Source organism: Equus caballus, chromosome X (assembly GCF_041296265.1).
Source record: "Equus caballus isolate H_3958 breed thoroughbred chromosome X, TB-T2T, whole genome shotgun sequence".
In the NCBI taxonomy this organism is placed as follows: Eukaryota; Metazoa; Chordata; class Mammalia; order Perissodactyla; family Equidae; genus Equus; species Equus caballus.
Genome location: NC_091715.1, coordinates 74,721,698 through 74,736,813, shown reverse-complemented (window position 1 = coordinate 74,736,813; position 15,116 = coordinate 74,721,698). Strand labels below are relative to the sequence as shown.

General features: G+C 35.7%; 1 protein-coding gene across 1 annotated transcript in view; it reads left to right on the top strand.

Annotated features, from left to right (window-relative positions):
- The window catches only part of LOC100071734 (charged multivesicular body protein 1B2), a 43,981-nt gene extending 29,858 nt beyond the window's left edge, over positions 1–14,123 (top strand). The window contains exons 6-8 of the mRNA XM_001501265.5: positions 2,509–2,552; positions 11,612–11,684; positions 12,102–14,123. Of these exons, the coding sequence (XP_001501315.1) occupies positions 2,509–2,552; positions 11,612–11,684; positions 12,102–12,146 (162 nt within the window). The 3' untranslated portion in view covers positions 12,147–14,123. The remainder of the gene's footprint in view (positions 1–2,508; positions 2,553–11,611; positions 11,685–12,101) is intronic.
- Positions 14,124–15,116: the final 993 nt, after the last annotated feature.

Genomic DNA, 15,116 nt, shown 5'->3' with positions numbered 1-15,116 from the left:
CAATATCGAGTAGCATAGTCCTAGAGTTTCTGATTCTTATTCAAGCGCCTTAGGTAATCCCCAGGTGATTTTATGATCAGTCAAGTTTAGGAAACGCAAGTGAATTGGAAAAATGACTTGAAGGCAGGACGCTTAGATTTCTAATCCCCACTCTGCAACTAATTAGCTTTGGGGCCTTAAGATACTCACTACCCTGGGCCTCAGTTTCCTTAGCTATAAAATGTAGAGGTTGGATTTGCTCATATCCAAATGACGTGTAGTTCTGAAAAATCTTGAGATTCGTTCACCCAACATTTGCTGAATACATTCTCCTGTTCCAGGTATTGTGCTAGGTGCTGGGGACATCAAGTATATACAAACATTCTTCATAAAAACTCAACCAGGGGCTGGCCCCGTGGCTGAGTGGTTAAGTTTGCAGCTCCGCTTCAGTGGCCCGGGATTTTGCAGGTTTGGATCCTGGGCACGGACGTGGCACCGCTCATCAGGCCATGCTGAGGTGGCGTCCCACATAGCACAACCAGAGGCACTCACAACTAGAATATATAACTGTATATTGGGGGGCTTTGGAGAGAAGAAAATAAAAAAGAAGATTGGCAACAGTTGTTAGCTCAAGTACCAATCTTAAAAAAAAAGAAAAGAAAACTCAACCAAAACTTACAACAGAAATGGAGAGGGATCTGGTTGAACATACTGAGTTGCCCAAATTCTCATGACCTGCTCGTGAGTAATTATAATTTAAATCGGCATATCCTCTTTGAACAAGCAATTTGGTAGTATCTATAGTCTGTTCTTAACATAGCAGCCAGAGTCATCCAGTTAAAACAGGTCAGACCATATCACTCTTCTGCTTAAAACCCTCCAGTGGCTCCCCATGCTCCTCACAATAAAGCCACATTCTTTATGATGGCCTCTAATGTGTTATAGGATTTACCTCACCCTTCTTCTCTGACCCTCTCTCCTATTATTGCTCATCACTCTACTCAGGCACTTGGCCTTTTATTTCTCATACCCACCAAGTACATTTCTGCCTCAAAGCCTTTTCAATTGCAGGTTCCTCTGCTTCAATGTTCTTCCTCAGCTTTGCAGACATCCTCATTGCCCACTCTTCCACCTCCTGTAGTTCTTTGTTTAAACAGCGTTGTCTCGGGTCTTTCCTGACCATTCTACTTAAAAGTACATCAACATCACGCCCACCATGCCTATACTCCCTATATACCATCCCTGCTTTATTTTTCTCCATAGTTCATGATATCACCTTCTAATATACCATATGATTTTTAAAAAATTTTATTTGCCCCTCCTTTCACATGCACACACTAGAATGTGAGCTTAATGAAGGAAAGGATTTTTATTTTTATTCATTGATGCATCCCTAGCACTTAAAACAATATCTGGCATAAAGTTGATGCTCAATTAATATTTGTTGAATAAATTAGTGTATAAAAATGCATGTAACCTATAACCTAGTACTTCTATTTCCAAATTTATACATAAAAAACCCCTACGTGTGTGTACAAAGGTATTTATATATGAGAATGTTCATTGCTCTATTGTCTGTAATCAAGAGAAATTAAGGGAAAATGTCTAAATGTTCAGAAATAAAATTGAGTGTATTTCTATACTGCAGTATTGTACAGGAGTGAAAGTGAATGAACTAGATCTCTAGATCTCAATATACTTAGATCTTATAACGTTGAATGAAAAGTGCAAATTGCAGAATAGTATACATAGAATAAATACCATTTAAGTAGATTTTAAAAGCATAAGTAATGCTATTTTATATATGAAGTAAAGACAACAAAATGTAAATGCACATAAGTATTTGATGTATTTTTTCTGTGTTTTGGAAATAGTTTTAAAGTGAATGAAAGAGAACAATAGAAACTAAAGCCCAACAGCATGGTTAGTGATTTGCTTAAAATCATACACCTTGTTAACAATAGAGCTGGGACTATATCTTAGAGCTCCCACCTGTATGTCCAACATATTTTTAACAGCTGAGTTAAAAACAAGACTTTTTTTGATTAATCAGACGCTAGTCCCTGAGAACTCCTGTACTGTAGTAAAACCTCAATATTTATATTTTAATCATCTCTAGATATTTTTTAAAGAGTAATCCTTAATATTAAACTTGCATCAACTAGCAGAAAGAAAAATTATTAATCTAAAATTTAAATCTGTTACACTTTAAATTCAATCAAAATGGGTTAGAACAGAGCTTTATAAATTGGTTCACTCTATTAAAGAGAGCTACACTACTCAGATTCAAATTATATGTGAATATTTCTGCTAATATTTTTCATAAAACCTCATAGCTTAAGGCTTTGTGATTTAACATTATTCAGAAATAAATCATTTTCTGAAATAATTCAGCTCCCTCTGGTGGTAAAAAAAATACTTTTAAAAAAAAAGTGTAGACTGGTTCTCCTTGTTAAAGCAAAATCAAAAACAAAAACCACCTAAAAAGCAAATGCCATTAAAATACAAATTTTCATTTTATTATTCTAGAACCAAGTGGATATGCTGCTTCAAGAAATGGCAGATGAAGCTGGGTAAGAAATTGTTCAGATGCTTTTGGATAATCTTGATTTAATGTCTAGAGATCCTAAAATTATGTAATGTGGATAAAAATATTTGTCTTTACCAACAATGGTCAGAGTTAGGTTTTTAACCCTAGAATTTAGTGTTGGAGGGCCTTTGGAACAGTCCCGCCAGCTCTTTGCCATACTCATGAAAATTTTGACTTTGTTCAAATCATCCTAATATTTTCTTAAAAATTTCTGGAGATACATTCATTTAGTGTGTGATAAGAAATAGAGGAAGGTGATTGAGGGAGGCAGGAATGTTTAAATGTTGCCTTAATACCGTCTATGTTCAGCGTATATCAGATGTTTAGATATTTTTTTATGAAGATGAAAATTATTTTAATATGACACATTTACTTAAGCCAATAAATAGAGTTTTGTCATAGGTGAGTGTCACTTTTCTGTTGTTTTTATTTTTTAATTTTTATTTCTTTTGAGGAAGATTAGCCCTGAGCTAACTACTGCCAGTCCTCCTCTTTTTGCTGAGGAAGACTGGCCCTGAGCTAATATCCGTGCCCATCTTCCTCTGCTTTATATGTGGGACGCCTACCACAGCACGACGTGCCAAGCAGTGCCATGTCTGCACCCGGGATCCAAACCAGTGAACCCCAGGCCACCAAGAAGTGGAACGTGCGAACTTAACCACCGCACCACTGGGCCGGCCCCTATTTTTTATTTTTTTGAGGTCTTAATAGTTTACATCATTGTGCAATTTCATTTGTACATGATTTCCTGTCTGTCACCACAGAAGTGTTCCCCTTCACCTCCTGTGCCAACTCCCCACACCCCTTCCCCTGGTAACCACTGAACTGTTTTTTTGTCTATGTGTTTGTTTATATTCCACATAGGAGTGAAATCATCTGGTGTTTGTCTCTCTCAGTCTGGCTTATTTCACTTAGCATAATTCTCTCCAGGCCCATCTATGTTGTTGCAAATGGGATGATTTTGTCTTTTTTTATGGCTGAGTAGTATTCCACTGTGTATATATATATATATATATATATATATATATATATATACCACATCTTCTTTAGCCAATCATTGGTCTATGGGCACTTGGATTGTTTCCATGTCTTGACTGTTGTGAATAATGCTGCAGTGAACATAGGGGTACGTATGATACTTTAGATTGTTGATTTCAAGTTGTTTGGGTAGATATGCAGTAATGGGATAGCTGGGTCAAGTGGTAGTTCTATTTTTAATTTTTTGAGGAATCTCCATACTGTTTTCCATAGTGGCTGCACCAGTTTGCATTCCCACCAGCAGTGTATGAGGGTTCCTTTTTCTCCTCACCGTCTCCAACATTTGTTATCTTTAGTCTTAATGATTAAAGCCTTTTTAACAGGTGTAAGGTGGTATCTTACTGTCGTTTTTATTTGCATTTCCCTGATAATTAATGATGTTGAACGTCTTTTCATGTGTTTATTGGCCATCTGTGTATCCTCTTTGGAAAACTGTCTGTACATATCCTCTGCCCATTTTTGGGTCCAGCTGTTTCTTTTTTTGTTGTTCAGTTGTGTGAGTTCCTTATATATTATGGAGGTTAACCCCTTGTCAGATACACGATTTGCAAAGATTTTCTCCCAATTGGTGGGTTGTCTTTTTCTTTTGATCCTAGTTTCTTTTGCCTTGCGAGAGCTCTTTAGTCTGATGAACTCCCACTTGTTTATTTTTTCTTTCGTTTCCCTTGTCTGAGAAGACATGGTATTCAAAAAAATCCTTTTAAGTTTAATGTCAAAAACTATACTACCTATATTATCTTCCAGGAGTTTTATGGTTTCAGGACTTATCTTCAAGTCTTTGATCCATTTTGAGTTTATTTTTGTGTATGGTATGAGATAATGGTCTACGTTCATTCTTTTGCATGTAGCTTTCCAGTTTTCCCAACACCATTTATTGAAGAGACTGTCTTTTCTCCATTGTATGTTCTTGGCACCTTTGTCAAAGATTAGCTGTCGGTAGATGTGTGGTTTTATTTCTGGGCTTTCAGTTCTGTTCCATTGATCTGTGTGCCTGTTTTTGTACCAGTACCATCCGGTTTTGATCACTATGGCTTTTGTAGTACATTTTGAAGTCAGGGGTTCTGATGCCTTGAACTTTGTTCTTTTTTCTCAGTATTGCTTTAGCAGTTCAGGGTCTTTGGATGCCCCATATAAATTTTAGGATTCTTTGTTCTGTTTCCGTGAAGAATGTCCTTGGGATTCCGATTGGGATTGCATTGAATCTGTAGATTGCTTTGGGTAGAATGGAAATTTTAATTATGTTTATTCTTCTAATCCATGTGCATGGAATATCTTCCCATCTCTTTATGTCATCTATTTCTTCCAGTAATGTCTTATAGTTTACGTTGTATACGTCCTTCACCTCCTTAGTAAAATTTATTCCTACGTACTTTATTCTTTTTGTTGGCGATTGTAAATAGAATTGAATTCTTGAGTTCTCTTTCTGTAAGTTCGTTATTAGAGTACAGAAATGGAACTGATTTTTGTAAGTTGATTTTGTACCCTGGAATTTTACCGTAGTTGTTCATTGTTTCTAAAAGTTTTCCATTGGATTCTTTAGCGTTTTCTATATATAAGATCATGTCCTCTACAAACAGTGAGAGTTTCCCTTCTTCACTCCCTATGTGGATTCCTTTTATTCCTTTCTCTTGCCTAATTGCTCTGGCCAAAACCTCCAGTACTATGTTAAATAAGACTGGTGATAGAGGGCATCCTTGTCTTGTTCCTGTTCTCAGAGGGAAGGGGTTCAGTTTTTAGCCATTGAGTATGATGTTGGCAGTGGATTTGTCATATATGGCCTTTATTATGTTGAGGTGATTTCCTTCTCTCCCCATTTTGTTAAGAGTTTTTATCATAAATTGCTGTTGGATCTTGTCAAATGCTTTCTCTGCATCTATTGAGATGATCATGTGGGTTTTATTCCTCATTTTGTTAATGTGGTGTGTCATATTGATTGATTTGCAGATGTTGAACCATCCCTGTGTCCCTGAAATAAATCCCACTTGATCATGATGTATGATCTTTTTGATGTATTGCTGTATTTGGGTTGCCAATATTTTGTTGAGGATTTTTGCATCCATATTCATCAGTGATGTTGGCCTCTAGTTTTCCTTTTTTGTGTTGTCACTGTCAGGCTTTGGTATCACAGTGGTGTTGGCCTCGTAGAATGTGTTAGGAAGCGTTCCATCTTCCCTAACTTTTTGGAATATCTTGAGAAAGATACGTATTATATCCTCTCTGAAAGTTTGGTAGAATTTTCCAGGGAAGCCTTCTGGTTCTGGGCTTCTATTCTTTGGGATGCTTTGATTACTATTTCAATCTCTTATGTTTGGTCTATTCAGATTCTCTATTTCTTTTTGATTCAGCTTTGGGATGTTGTAAGAGTCTATGAATTTATCCATTTCCTCTAGATTTTCCATTTTGTTGGCATAGTTTTTCATAGTATTCTCTTATAATTCATTGTATTTCTGTGGTATCCATTATTATTTCTTCTCTTTCATTTCTAATTTTATTTATCTGAGCTTTCTCTACTTGTTCTTTGTAAGTCTGGCTGGGGGTTTCTCAGTTTTATTTATCTTCTCAAAGAACCAGCAATTTGTTTCATTGATCCCTTCTACTGCCTTTTCTGTTTCAATAGCATTTATTTCTGCTCTGATTTTTATTATTTCTCTCCTTCTGCTGACTTTGGGCTTTGTTTGTGTTTCTTTTTCTAATTCAGATAGGTGTAGTTTGAGATTGCTTAATTGGGATTTTTCTTGTTTGTTAAGGTGAGCCTGTATTGTGATGAACTTCCCTCTTAATATGGCTTTTGCTGCATCCCATATGAGTTGGTATGGTATGTTTCCTTTTCATTTGTCTCCAGACATTTTTTTATTTCTCCTTTAATTTCTTCAGTGATCCATTGGTTGTTCAATAGCAGGTTGTTTAGTCTGTACATCTTTGTCTCTTTCTCAGCTTTTTTCTTGTAATTAGTTTCTAGCTTTATAGCACTGTGATTGGAAAAGATGCTGCTATTATTGCAATCTTCTTAGATTTATTGAGGTTTGCTTTGTTTCCCAACATATGATCTATCCTTGAGAATGTTCCGTGTGCACTTGAGAAGAATGTGTTTTCTGTTGAATTTGGATGGAGTGTCCTATATATGTCTCTGAAGTCCAACTGGTCTAGATTTTGATTTAATTCCACTGTTTCTTTGTTGATTTTCTGTCTGGATGATCTATCCATAGCTGTGAGTGGAGTGTTGATGTCCCCTACTCTTATTGTGTTATTATTAATATCTTCTTTTAGGTTTGTTAATAGTTGCTTTATGTACTTTGGTGCTCTTGTGTTGGGTGCATAGATATTTACAAGTGTTATTTCCTCTTAATGGAATGTCCCTTTGATCACTATACATTGCCCCTCTTTGTCTCTCTTTACTTATCTTGAAGTGTACTTTGTCTGATATGAGTATGGCAACACCTTCTTTCTTTTGTTTGTCATTAACTTGGAGTATCGTCTTCTATCCCTTCACTCTGAGCCTGTGTTTGTCATTGGAGCTGAGGTGTGTTTCCTGGAGGCAGCCTATTGTTGAGTCTTTTTCTTTAATCCATCTCACCACTCTGTGTCTTTTCCTTGGAGAATTCAATCCATTTATGTTTAGGGTGATTATCGATATATGAGGGCTTAATGCTGCCATTTTATCATTTGTTTTCCGGTTCTCCTGCATTTCTTTTGTTTCTCATCCAGTGTATTTTGGTCTACCAGTTGAATTATGTAGTTTTTTATGTTGTGTTTCTTTGTTTTCTCCTTATTGTTTGTGTCTCTACTCTTCTCTTTTGTTTATTGGTTACCATGAGGATTGTATTCAAAAATCTCATAAATAAGATAGTCCATTTTGTGATAGCCTCATTTCCGTAGGCTAAAACGATTCAGTCCCTTTCCTCTTCCCCTCCGAAGTTGTTTTTCTCACATCGTATTCCATGTTGTGTTGTGAGTTTGTGGTTAAAATGACAAGATAATCTTTGTTTTTGATGTTTTCCTTTCTTTGTCTTTAATGCTATACTTGAGTATTTGCTATCCTGCTCTGATTCTACCTATTTATCTCCTTAGTCTGTGCTTTGTAACCCCTTTCTCCTTTTTTTTTTTTCCAGGTATGAGAGCCTTCTTGAGGATTTCTTGTGGGGGCGGGGGGGTCTCATGGCTACGAACTCCCTTAGCTTATGTTTGTCTGGGAAAGTTTTTATTTATCCATAATATCTGAAGGATATTTTTACTGGATAGCATATTCGTGGCTGAAAGCTTTTTCCTTCAAAGCTTTGAATATGTCATTCCAGTCTCTCCTAGCCTGTAAGGTTTCTGCAGAGAAATTGATTGAAAGCCTTATAGGGGTTCCTTTGTAGGTTATTTTCTTCTGCCTTGCTTCCCTTATTACTCTTTCTTTGTCATTCACTTTTGCCAGTTTCACTACTGTATGCCTTGCAGTAGGTCTTTTTACATTGACATAGTTAGGAGATCTTATAGCCACTTCTACATGGATTTCCATCTGCTTTCCTAGGTTTTGGAAGTTATCTGCTATTATTTCTTTGAACAAACTTTCTGCTCCATTCTCCTTCTCTTCTCCCTATGGAAAACCTATAATTCTTATGTTGCATTTCCTAATTGAGTCAGACATTTCTTGGAGACTTTCTTCATTTCTTTTTAGTCTTAGTTCTCTCTCCTCCTCCTCTATCTGGAGCATTTCAACGTGTCTATCTTTGATTATGCTGATATGCTCCTCTGTGATGTCCACTTGAGCATTCAGGGAATCCATGTCTTGTTTTATTTCTTCCATTGTGTCTTTCATCTCTAATATTTCTGATTGATTCTTCTTTATAGTTTCAATCTCTTTTGTGAAGTAGCTCCTGAAGTTGTTGAATTGTTTCTCTACATTCTCCTTTAACTCTTTGAGTTTTTTAATGATAGATATTTCGAATTCTCTGTCATTTAAATTACATATTTCTGTGTCGTCAGGACTGATTTCTGGGTACTTGTCATTTTCTCTCTGGTCTGGAGATCTAATGTATTGTTTGATACTGCTAGAGGGAGTGGCTCTGTTTTTTACCATCCTGGTGTTATTTGGTCACAGTTACCACCTGTCACCACTCGGTGTGGGTCAAGAGCCATGTATTCTAAGCCCTCTGCCTTCAACTGAGATCCCAGGTGCTGGACCCAGGCTGGGTGGGTGGGGGAGGGGGCGTTTTCTCCTGGGTGCTCTTGGTGTTTTCTCGCTCTTCTCTCGCTATCTGTTCTCCTGGGGTGTTTGCTTGATAAGGTCACCCCCGTGAAATCTTTCACCCTGGTAGAGGGCTTCCCTCTAGGCTGCAAGGGCCCACTGGAGATTCTTGATGTTTCCATGAACGAACATCCCCTCCCCCATTCCTTCCCCTTCAGAGGTCTCCCATGGTCCTGGATCGCAGTCTTTAGGGAAGGGAGCGAAGGTGTCTCTTACACCATTCCACCTCCTTCAAGGGGCCTCCAGCCTCTACACCCTCTGTCATATGGCTGTGTGGGTCTCTCTTACATTTTTTTTGTTGTGTTTTGATGTCCTGTGTTGGAGTATGAATGTCCTTTTCGTTGTATGTTGGAGGGGAGAGTTTACTGGGGAAGTTCACTCCACCATGATGCTGACGTCACTCCAGATGTTTTGTTTTTTGTTGTTTTTTTTTTTTTAAGGAAGATTTGCCCTGAGCTAACATCTGCTGCCAATCCTTCTCTTTTTTGCTGAGAAAGACTGGCCCTGAGCTAACATCCGTGCCCATCTTCCTCTACTTTGTATGTGGGACACTGCCTGCCACACCATGACTTGACAAGTGATGCATAGGTCCACACCAGGGATCTGAACTGGTGAACCCTGGCCCACCAAAGTAGAACGTGCAAACTTAACCACTGTGCCACTGGGCTGGCCCTAGATTTTTTTTTTTAAAGAATCTTCTAAAGGAATTCTGCTGTGATCAGTTGATTAAGTCTTAAGCCCTGTTTGAATCCTGCAAACTGAGCTATATGTGCAGAATGTCCAAGGAGTTCAAAAGATGGCAATATTGCTTCATTGCCGATGGTCTTTTCTTTTTTAAGTAAATAATTGACACCCATTGTGGCCCTGCTATTCAAAATAGGGTATCTGTTAATGAGCTGTTTATTTAGGCTTTTCATGTTTGAAGAGACTGACTCAGCCATGATAATGTCTGTGTTACAGAAGTCATGTTATCAGTATTCTTTAGTATATTATTTAGCTCAAGATAAAATTGTAGTAAAGAATAAAAATATTTTTTTCAAAGATAAAGATTAAAACTGCGTGATATAAAGTGTTATACTTTGTCTTCAAAAGTGGAGTAATTTGAAATAGGGTTCATGTACTCTATTCTTTTCTCCTGGGAAGAGAAAATTTGAAGTCACTTGGAAAATATAGTTGATGAATACTATTCTAGTGTCTAAGCTAAGACCTGATCTGATTAGGATGAACAGTTAAGTTTATCAGCTCTTTAGATCACTAATGTATCATTAGTAAATGAAAACCCAGGGTAATCAATTAGGTTTGCAATATTTGAGAACAAGGCTGGAGGTTAGGTTCTACACTACTTTACTTCCTTAGTATCCTGCTGTCGTCCACATACCAATGGGGAGGTAGCAAGAAAGGTGATTTTTGTTAAGTATCATAAAGAGACTCAGGCATTGTGTGTCAGAAGACTCCATCTTAGTAATTTGTGGTATGGACTTGTTTCTGTTTTTACTAAACACTAAATAAGAAGATTGGGCTTGCAGAAACTGCAAGGAATGTCTTGTACAATGAATATTGCCACATTACAGGCTTGTGGACCCTCAGTGGGAATCAAGTTCAGTAGACAACTTTTTGATAAGATTTAGAGTAGAATTTGTCAACCTTGACACGATTGACAATTTGGGCTGGATAATCCTGGAGGCTGTCCCATGCATTGTAGGATGTTTAGCTGCATCTGACCTCTACCCACAAGATGCCAGTAATACCCGTCCCCCGAATTGTGACAATCAAAAATGCCTTCAGACATTGCTGAATGTTCTTGCAGGGGGGAAAATCGAGAGAGATTGGTTATGTCAATAATGAGTGGTGACTGGAGCAGTAGAGACACGTAGAACTGCTAATGTCAAAATACTGATGCCCATCCCTAAAGATGTTTAAGTATCTGAATTCTGTTTGAGTTTATGATTCCCTCAACAAAATTTGAGTATAGCATATCTTTACCTTTTAAATAACAATCTGTCTATAGAATGTCCTAATGACTGGTAAAGTTATTATATTCCCTGTAGTGTTTTCAAACTGGAGTTAGCTTTAGCATACGCTGGTCTAGAGACAGGCAGAAAGGCTAGTTTATATTCTAGAGGAGTGTTTACAATGGAGATTAAAATCATAGTCCTTGGAGGCAGACAAACTTGGGTTCAGATCTTATCTATCACTAGGGTGATCCTGGGCAAATGTACTTAACTTTTCTAAACCTCAGTTGTGTGGTGGATGGACATAATGATTCCTGCTAAGCATAGCTCAGGAGCTAGGCACTGAATTTGAAGTTAGCTGAAATGTTCGATATGGATCCTGAGGCTACATTTATCTAGTCTGGTTTATCTATTTTGCATATTAATTTTCCTTCCCAGTAGGAGACATATAGTAATTTCCAGTAAATTGAATACATTGGATGACCACTGTTTTGATCTTTTGTTCAGACAACCAGATCATTTTCCTGTCTTTTATTAGTGTTTCTATCATAAGATTGTCATCCACGTGGGTCATCATTAGCACTCAACAAAACTGCTTTAAAATTAGTAAATGCATTTACCCTAAGGTGGACCTTCATAAGATATTTAAGTTCTATTTAGATTTTTAAAATTGAACCAGTTTTATTTTTATTTAAATTAAGGTAAAATGGTATGTGGAATATTCAAATTTGCAATAAGCCTATTTTATTACTTATTATAATTAGATAAGGAGGAAAATGCCTGTATTAACATTCATTTATGGTAATTATTTTTAAATTTTAGCCTTGATCTCAATATGGAACTACCACAGGGTCAGACAGGTTCTGTTGGCACAAGTGTTGCTTCCACGGAACAGGTAGAGGTTTGATTTTATCTTGATTAGTATGAACTTGATATATGCATTAAATATATATTATATGTATTTACATATAACTAAATATATATACCTTTTGTTCTTTTATAAAAAGTATCTCTCTACTATATTATGAAATCATCTTAAATTAGCAAAATGTGATTAGCCTTTAATTCCTTAATGATGGGTGTTTTCTATTGGCGTGCATATTCAATTTAGAAATTAAGTTTGCTCCCCTTTATAGCTTCTGCTCTATTAAGCTCTTCATTTATTCTGAAATGTTTAAAAAGTAAAGTCTAATTGTTGCTTCTGTGAATTTTTGATCTAAGATTTTAAATCTTATTTAAAATGTGAGCTATTTAAAATATTAGTGAATTATATTTGTCACAGCTTGTGACTTTTAAAATTTGCTTTCTTCAGGATGAATTGTCACAGAGACTTGCTCGTCTGCGTGATCAAGTGTAATTTAAAGAACTGGTGTTTTTGTTGACTTTACTTGCTTCTGAAATATTTTGTGTGTATATGTAGATAAATTGCACTCCACTTACACTAAGATCTCCTTACACTACAGAATGCTTAAACACTATTTGTATATAATACTTTCTTTTGCCTTGCTGTACTTTCCAATACTTTAAGAAATTCCAGAAAGTTTCCATCTTGACAGATTTTACAGTTTTGTATATTATGTTGAAAAGTATGAGGGACTTTTCTTTGTAGATGTCTTTGACCAACCTAGTGTTAGCTTGTTGTATAGGAAACCTCATTCTCAAAAATTACATCAAAAATCTAGCACCAAAGTACTACAGAAAAAAGTACTTTATATAGAATAAAATATAGAATAAAGGTTTTGGTTTCTTTTTAATTCAAAGTAGTTTTAAATCTTTGCCTGCATACACATGTGATGCATCAAAATAAAAGAAGGGAAAACATGTTTACTTAATATGTTTACATAACCACAACACCTCATTTAGCATCATACATTGGGCAGTGCTGTTTTTTGTGTTTTATGTTTGTGTTTGTTTTTGCTATTCAAGCAGAAATGGCGTTGACTTTTGATCTGTGTTCATTGGCTTTTAAATTTAGATTATTATTGGAATTTTTACCCAGGGATCTAATGACTATTATTTGAATTCCTTAAATTAAAAAAAAATTGTTGATAATTTTCCTATATAACTAATAAAAATCTGCAGCTTTAAAGAAATTAAGGTTTACTCCTTTTTTACATTTTATTTTTGCTAAATATCACTATTGGTAAGACTCTCAAAGAAATTTAATCTTTCATACTTTCACATGAAATTGAAACACATTTTTAATGGTTCTCCTATTTCTACTCAACCCTTGTTAGGCTGTGTTTTAAAAGGAGGTTAATTTTCATGGCCTTAATGTCATTCACATTTTCCATAAGATTGTTGATTGGTTTACGAGAATCTTGGCCTGTTTTTAAACCAACAAAAAATAACAACAAAGAAAACAAAATTGAAGCAATTCAAATTACAACTACTATAAGTCCTGGTTAAATGTGTTCATTCTTTTATCTTAAAAAACAACAACTCTTTAATGACTGGAAGAAATGAAGTGGAAATGAATAAGTTAGAATAAAATTTTTTACCGAGCCATGTGAATAACTTCCAGCTCAATGGAAGTTGGGAGCACAACGTAGCGGGTAGAGGGAAAGAAAAGTCAAAAGGTTGTAAAGACTAGACTCTGGAAGGACAGAATCTGTGGGGAGAAGCATTTGATGACTAGCTGTATTACTTGCCATCTCCCCAGGAATATCTATATTTTACACAATTAAAATGAACAAATTAACATGTTCCTGCAATTTTCTGATACAGTGGTCTCAAATGTAGAGAAGTGACCAAGTTATATTTTAGCAAGTATACTACTAATCCAGGTTAAAGTAGGTAAGGTGTTTTTCCTTACTACATGATTGAGCCATGAAATAATTCCAATATTTCATAAAGTTCTATTGAAGAGTACATCTGTTCAGAAAATCTTTTCATTGTAAGTCATGAAGGCAATCAAAGTGAAATTATGGAGATACTTTTTTTTGCTAAATATTCACCATTCATATATGATGTTTCCTACTGTAAATGAGAGTGTGTATAAATGAAGATTATTTTCACTGGTTAATGAAATGAGAAATTATTCTTTTGCTAAGTTTGAGTTAAACCTATGTAACTTTCTTGGTACTTGACTATATGGTGTGACCTCAATGTGGTAATCTTCCATTTTGTTTATAATTGATGCTTTATCCTTTCTACTTAAGCATCCTGGGGAGCCATAGAAGAAATTATTACAGACTAAAATATCTATGAAATAAGAGTTTTCTTATTTCCCATTGGTGGTAATTGTAGCTTTTGTTCTTGTGAATAAAAATTGTTAAATTGTGAATATGGCTTACTTAAAGCTAAAATATAAATGACTCTGATTTAAAGATAACTGCTCATAGTTTTATTTAACAGCCGTATCAGATTGCTCTTTTAAAGATAGTGTTCTTTGGTAGACACAAAGTTGTACTTTGGGATTCATCTATTGTCTTATAAATATAATAAAAATTTATTTCTTACACTTTGTTCTTAGACCAGTGCCCCCACAACCTGTGAACTCTTGTTAGTATAAATTACATTTTTAATTTTATAAGTCATTGGATAGTTGAAAAATAATTTGTCAGACTATACTATCATGAAGAGTAGACATCATAGCACCTTTTATTTACCTTCAGTTTTAGTTCCCTGTCAATCTCATTTTCTTCTGATTTTTTTCCCTAAGCATTTGATTTATAATCATTTGGTAGAATGTACAAGGTCATATTCTCAGGAACATTTTGCTACACCTTCATCCTTTAGACGACATGGCTATTCTTTAAAGAAGTCTTAAAAAGCACCCCTCGCAAAAATTATACTCCTGCTCCTATGCCTCAATGCCTAAAATCTTCCACCTTCCTTTGAACCATCTTAGGTAAGCATTATGGGCTGGATTATTTTACCTGGTTAATTTATTATCAATCATTGTTACAGAGAAGAAACAGTAAACAGGTGATATGATAAGAGATGAGTTTGCTTTATAGTGTAGAAAGTTATGGGAAAAGAACCTCTGGATGGACTATCTGAAGAGAATCTAAGGGTACTAGTTATCTAGAAAGAAGATAAGAACAAAATGATTGATGGAATGCCAAAGCCAAACTTAGCCTAATTTCCTGTGGATTAACTGAGGTTAGTAGATAACAGCTCCGAGCTAAAGTCTTAAATTGGCTCTAGTGTAGCCTGTAGAGGAAAAAGCTCTGGATCTGATCTACAGTGATTGACGTCGGGTTCCAGGCCTAGCTCTGATACTAACTTTTAGCTTGGATAATTCTCTTATGTCATTCTGGGCCTTAGATTCCCTTTCTACAAATCATTTCAGAGTACACTGGTTGTGTAAATTGAAATGAGT